Source organism: Motacilla alba, chromosome 11, assembly GCF_015832195.1.
Source record: "Motacilla alba alba isolate MOTALB_02 chromosome 11, Motacilla_alba_V1.0_pri, whole genome shotgun sequence".
Taxonomy (NCBI): domain Eukaryota; kingdom Metazoa; phylum Chordata; class Aves; order Passeriformes; family Motacillidae; genus Motacilla; species Motacilla alba.
In genome coordinates, this window is record NC_052026.1 from 17613393 (window position 1) to 17619915 (window position 6523).

The 6523-nt window shown below is 47.5% G+C and overlaps 1 protein-coding gene across 1 annotated transcript; it reads right to left on the bottom strand.

Moving 5' to 3' along the window:
- Positions 1-1825: 1825 nt before the first annotated feature.
- HSBP1 (heat shock factor binding protein 1) lies at positions 1826-5367 on the bottom strand. Its single transcript, XM_038148459.1, has 4 exons — positions 5270-5367; positions 4771-4837; positions 4070-4189; positions 1826-3206 (listed from the first exon to the last, which is right to left on the bottom strand). The coding sequence occupies exons 1-3, from the start codon at positions 5312-5314 to the stop codon at positions 4071-4073; spliced, it is 231 nt and encodes a 76-aa protein (XP_038004387.1). The 5' UTR covers positions 5315-5367; the 3' UTR covers positions 1826-3206; position 4070.
- Positions 5368-6523: the final 1156 nt, after the last annotated feature.

Sequence of the window (6523 nt, forward strand, 5' to 3'; positions counted from 1 at the left end):
AAAGCTGCAGTTTTATTTACTGTACATTGTCTTTAGGGCAGAGATTAAATGAAAAATCCTCTTAAGGATATCACAGTTCTGGATCATTTATCAGTAGGCTGAAGTGTTTAAAACATGCATTTATTAGAATGCTGTTCTTCTGTCTGGAGTAACATTCCTGCTATAAAGACAGGAATTAGGAAACCAGAAGAGATGAAACAGCAATGTCAAATTTATTTGTACTGCCCACTGCAAGATACACACCTCCTGTGATATTTGACTTAGTTCTCAGGTTTTAATTCAAAACCAGCACTGCTGCTAAAGATGGCCTGCACAACCTGTGGCTGAAGACTTGCATTAGGTCACTCCTAATTTCTGTCACAGAAAAGCACTGATTCTGTTTGCTGTTCCTAATGCAGGAAAGAAATGCTCTGTGAAAGAGCACTGTCTTGGGTTGGAAATGCAACCTGGGGGTGTGTATTCTATTGCCATCTGCCAGAGGTGGGGCAGTTATCTTCTGTTCATGGGGCAGTTTTCTTTATCTCTCCCACAGCCAATCCTTTCTCCAGTAGATATCATCTGTTAATGGGCCAGTTAGTGTCCCTGCTTGGCTGATCAAATTCCATCGTCCCATGGGAGATGCTCTGCCCAGGGGAGGAGCCAAGCATTCCTACCTGGATACAATCTGAGCCTGGGAACAGCACAGCAGCCTCTGCCCCCTGCGTTCCCAGAGGAGCAGCTTTCTGCTGCCCTGCATTCCCAGAGGAGCAGCTTTCTCCTGCCCTGCATTCCCAGAGGAATTCCAGGCCCATCTCCAGCAGCCCTGGAGCTGCAGAGGTAAACTCCCCCCTTGTGCAGGATCCCTGCTCCAGCAGAACCACAGCTGGCCCTGCAGGAGGGCTGCAGCCACCATGGAATGGCACTGCTGCCACCCCCCTGACACACAGGGGCTCAGCTCCTGACTCTGGCAGTGTTGTTCTGCATTACTGCATTTTTATTTTTATTTTTCCTAGTAAAGAACTGTTGTTCCTATTCCCATATCTTTGCCTGAGAGCCCTTTAATGTCAAAATTGTAACAATTTGGAGGGAGGGGTTTGCATTCTCCATTTCAGGGGAGGCAGCCGCCTATCTGTTCAAACCAAGACCAGCATCTACAGCTGAAGGGGGCTCTGAAGGGTCAGAGGGGACGAGAAGCAGGGCTGGGAGAGGACGGTAAGGGAAATCCAGAGTAGGTGCAGGGAAAAGCAGCTCAAATCAGTGAGGTGTTACATTTATGAGGGAAAAATATCCCAGCTGAACACTGGAATCTTTCCAGTGACTGGAAAAATACAGCTGCTTCTTAAAGCCGAAATAATTTTCCTGGAAGTTATTCTGCCAGAATAAACTTGAGGAAAGCAGGGCTACTGCTGCTGCACAAGGGGCAGGCAAATTCAGCACTGACCATGGAGGAACACAGCCAGAGGAGGACTCACATTATACATCACAAATATAAGAGAATGTACACGTATAAACATGATACAAAATGATTATCCACTTTAATATGTTTTCCTATATTCTAATTAATAATTTAATAATAATAATAATAATAATAATAATAATAATAATAATAATAATAATAATAATAATAATAATAATAATTTTCCCTCTATTCTGATTAGCTGCTGAAGTCCAGATCTGACAGGGCACAGATCATCACCTGATTATTATACAGAGCACACCTGGATTTTTAGACCATCCTGTGAGCAGCAGCTGTGCTAAAGTCTTTTTATAACTCACAACTAAATATAATCTCCCATATAATTTTATATTTATGCTAGATTGTGCTGTAACACACATGACCTGGCTATTTGTTACCACACAACCGTTTATTAGATTTTTTTTTTGAAATGACATTACAAAGGACCTAAGGCTGGTATTACAAGTATATATTGATACATTTCTCATGTTCACAAAATTCCCCCGTTATTATGAGCTTTTATTACAGTGAGTTTGGAAAAATGACCTGTCATATTGCCTTCCTAGCACTCAAGTGCTAATTTGGTGGCATTTAAGGAGCAGTTGAAGTGTGGTGCACCTGCAGCTGCTGCCTGCCACCGGTGCTTGCTGAAATCTGCATTTGAAGCTGGAGGAGCATTGCAGTGATTGTCAGGAATAGCTGACATTGGTCATTTTTCTTCACAAGTGACACAGTTCAGACTCTCCCAAACACACTTTCCATGGCCAAAATGTAATAAATACACACTCCAGGCCCAAAGATGTGGGTATGATTAGAAAAGCAAACCAAAAAATCAAATATTCTGAAGTTGCTACTCTGTGAGAAGCAAGGCTTTAAAAATCCACCTGGCTTCTCTCCTTTTTTGCTCCTCATGCATCACTGCTTTGCCAGCAAACTGTGTCCAACAGGGCAGTGACTCCCACTGAAAACCCCACACAGACATTGCCACAACCCCATCCCTGCTCCGTCCATCCATCCCAACCCCTTCAATCCAGTTTTATAGCACAGGTAATGCCAGAGGACGTGTTAAACACCTTCAGTCCCACGGTGAGATGGTTCTGCTCCCAGCTCCCTGCCTGCCCAGGTGGCACAGCTTGGGGTGGCAGTGGTTGCTCAGGCGTCTCTCATGGTCAATCTGCATTTCCATGGTGCTCCAGGAACACACAGCTCAGGTGACACCAGCAGTAGGAGAGATGGTTTTGATGTTCAGTGCCTCTTGTTTTCAAAAATCACCTTTATTACATGTATGAAAGACAACAGAATCCTCAACTAGTGAGTGCCTGATGCTCAGAGCTACAATTAATGCAATTAATTAAGTTTCAATCTTGTGCTTCACTCCACAAACTCACGGAGGACAAGGCAAGGTTCCCATTTGGAGGGAGTCACTAAATGCTGAGCTATCAAACATGAAACATCTAGAAAAGTACAGGAAAAAAGTGACTCCACAAAAAAATACACCCAGGAGTTGAGATCCGTAAGATCTGTGTTTTAATAACACAACCAAGTGATCCTCGTAACAAGAATTCCAAAAGTGAAATTACAGTACACAAAATCAAAATAGAAACTACCCTACCCCAACTATACAATGTACATTAGGAATGCAAGCTCTGTAACAATATAAAAATGCTTTCACACACTGGAGTTGCAAAAAGCCATTCTTCAATTCCAAGGATTTGTAGAAAAAAAAAAAAGAAAAGTAATCTTCCATGATTTATCTTGAGTTGCTGGCAACCTGTTGGGGGAAAAATAATAAGAAAGGAAATTACTGAGAATTAAGACCCCATCAGAGATTTTCATTTGTGGGCTTCAGACTAATGGAAATGACACCGAGGGCAACAAAGGCAGCAATAATTTGTGTTTTAACAAGGTAACACAAAAATAGATACCTCAACAAACAAGAACATATCTGTTTCAAACCCAGGCCCACTGTAATACAGGGGGGGCAAGCTGGCAATCAGAAATGCTGTAGGAATATCCAATATGACAGAGATTTACTGAAAGGTGAATGGCATTCCTCCAGGGAGCACTGCCCTGGGACATGAATTGCCTCATGCCTGAGTGTCCCCCCACACAGCCAGGACCTGCAGCTTGGCAGCTGTGAGGGAGGCACTGCTCCCTGCAAGCTCCCAGATGACACACAGGAGGAATTCACAGCTGAGGGACAGCTTCTCCTCAGCAGCCATGGGGCTCCACCTGGGCAGCGTGCTCCAAAGCCTGAGTGCCTTTTCCATGGAGAAATCCCTGCTGGTGTCCACCCTGAGCCTCCCCTGGCCCAGCCTGAGGCTGTTCCCTCTCCTTCTGTCCCTGTTCCCTGGGAGCAGAGCCTGACCCCCCAGCTGTCCCCTCCTGGCAGGGAGCTGTGCAGAGCCACAAGGGCCCCCTGAGCTCCTTTTCTCCGGGATGAGCTCCTTCAGCAGCTCCTGGTGCTCCATTCCCCTCCCTGGCCATGCTCTCTCTCTCTCTCTCTCTCTCTCTCTCTCTCTCTCTCTCTCCAGCGCAATCCCCCAGAGCAGCCCCCAAACCCAGGAGCAGCTCCCTCTGTGTCAGCAAGTCCAGAGGCCCAGGGCTCTGCTCCAAGCCAGGAAGCCGATTTACTTTAGCCCTTGTTGGAAGCTGGGGTCTTGTTCTCCCCCTCGAGCTCCTCCACGCCCGCCTGCATCATGAGGTCGGCGATGTTGCGCTCCAGGTCGTCGATGCGGCAGCTCATGTCATCGACTGCCCGGGGGTCAAGGACAGCACAGGGCACGAGGACAGCACAGGGCACGAGGACAGCAGGAGCCTCAGAGCCCCTCCCAGCCCACCCTGCCACCAGCCCGGCCTCGGGCAGCGCCAGGGATCCCCACGGCCGTGCCAGGGTGTCAGCACGCTCGCAGGAATATTCCTAATTCCCCAAATCCCATCTCACCCCGCTCTCTTCAATCTGAACCCATCCTGTCACTCCAGGCTCGTTTAAACAGCCCCATTCCCTCTCTCCTGTGGGCTCCCTTCAGGGCACAATTAAACCACCCTGAAGTTTCTCTTTTCCAGGTGAACAATCCCAGCCTTTCCTCCAGCAGAGCTGCTCCATCCTCTGCTCACCCTGGAGCCTGCTCTGGGCTCTCTCCTTTCCCAGCCCCAGCACTGAAGTGATAACATTCCCCTACAAGTGGGTAACACTGCCTTGGTTTCATTGTTTTTATCCTTACAGCTTTAAGCAAACACTTATGGCCGCTTCAAATTAATCTTACAAACCCCACTGGCCAACAGACTTCATGACACTCGAAATCCTGCCCCCATCTGAGTTTAGAAAAGGATATTTCTTCCAATGATTTGGTCAGACATGGTTTGAAACTTGTCCTGCATTTGCTGGAGCAACGTCTGCACCTAATAGAAAGGGATAAAAAAGAAATGGTTTGTTTCCTTCAGAGGCTGTTACCCGATGTAACAACTCCACTGTTCTTCCACTGCTAAGCCCGAACCCCGCAGTACAGTGATACCTAGAGGTAAAAATGCTATTAAACATATGTATAACGAGGTGAACTGACGCTGACAGGAAACATTGGTAAGATCTAGAAGAAGATCTATTAACCAGGACCAAACCCAGGCCAGCAGCCTCCATGGCCCTGCTAATCACACGGGGCATTTTGTGGGATCACGGAATTTTGCGGGGTTGCGATGAGGGCACCCTCTCCTTCCACCCCCTGCCACGGCCAGCGACACCTCCCGCGGAGCAGGCTGCTCCGAGCCCCATCCAGAAGAGGGTTTTCCCTCCCCTGCCGGCTCTCGCCAGCCCCTGCAGCCCGGCCCGGGGCTCACCACGGCCGTCAGGTCCTGGACGCTCTTGGGGTCGGTCTCGGCCATGGTGGCTCCGGCGGCGGCTCCACTTCCGGGCCGCGCCCCGCCGCTCCCGCCGGCTCTCGCGAGAGCGCCCACCCCGCGGCATTGTGGGAAACGTAGTCCTGCGCCCAGCGCCCGGTAGTTCACAGACCGGCCCGACAATTAAAGCTTTTCGCTGTTTCTGCACTTCGGCTGAAAATTGCGTTGTTCTCTTATTGACTAGCCTTCAGTTCACCATGAACCCCTGGGGTTCCACGGTGCTGCCTCCGGGGCAGGATCCTCTGGCACTGCCTGGGGTGAAGCTGAGGCCGGAGCTGCCCAAGCTGCTTTTTGCTCCTCTCAGAGTCCTGGTGCTTTGCCAAACTGCCTGATGCGCCAGCTAAATGCCTGTTGCAAAGCCCCATCAGAGTGTTTAAAAAAAAAAAATCACAATTTTTTAAAAATCAGTTTTCTGCTCTGAATAGTTTAGGAGAGGTCAGTGGTGCTGGGGCAGCACAAAAGCAATTTTGTGCGGTGTTATAAATATGAAGCTTGACTAGGCCAATATTCAAGCAGCAATCAATTTATTAATTAATGTGGTAAAGTATGAGCAAAACAGCGCTGGGTACAGTGGGGGAAGTTTTCCCTCCAACTGCACGCCGATGGTTGTGGCATACAGATATATATAGGAGTGCACATAAGCTTTTCTCAGCAGTTTCTATTCCCAATTTTCACATCACAATTCTATACACTATTGTGAGTTAGTTTTTCTCAGGATGTACCCCAGAAAGGAGTATCCCCAGATGGTGGGGTCCGACTTCTGAAAGAAGAAAGAGGTCTTCCAGCTGGTGTGGTCCAGACTCCAGATGTGGGCCCACCTTTTAATTGCAAAGACTATAAATCTCATAACAGTGATGTCCAGCTTCCCTTGGTCGAAGCCATCAATCCTTGGGTTGATGTCCATCTTCCTTTCTCAAGCTGCTTTTTACTGTTTTGCTAAGGTGTTGAGATAAGCACGTTTCCTTTACATATATTCTAAACTTATATTTTCAAAGCTCCTTACTACAAGCAGTATTCTAAAATTATACTTCAAAAGGTTATTATTGCAAAGCTGTTCAATGCTTAGCCACGTGCAGAAAGTTCCTGTCCAGCAGCAACATCCTTAAAGCTTTAATTCAGATGCTATAATAGTTAATTGCAAACAAAGGATAAGTTCAAAGGCCTTCTTCCATGCTTTACTCCCTCAGTTATTTT

Coding starts and splice junctions, on each gene's coding strand:
- HSBP1 (XM_038148459.1), bottom strand. CDS start 5,314: ATGGCCGAGACCGACCCCAAGAGCGTCCAGGACCTGACGGCCGTG. Junction 4,838..5,269: donor TCCAGGACCTGACGGCCGTG/GTGAGCCCCGGG, acceptor CCTTTCTATTAG/GTGCAGACGTTGCTCCAGCA. Junction 4,190..4,770: donor TGACCAAATCATTGGAAGAA/ATATCCTTTTCT, acceptor ACCCCCGGGCAG/TCGATGACATGAGCTGCCGC.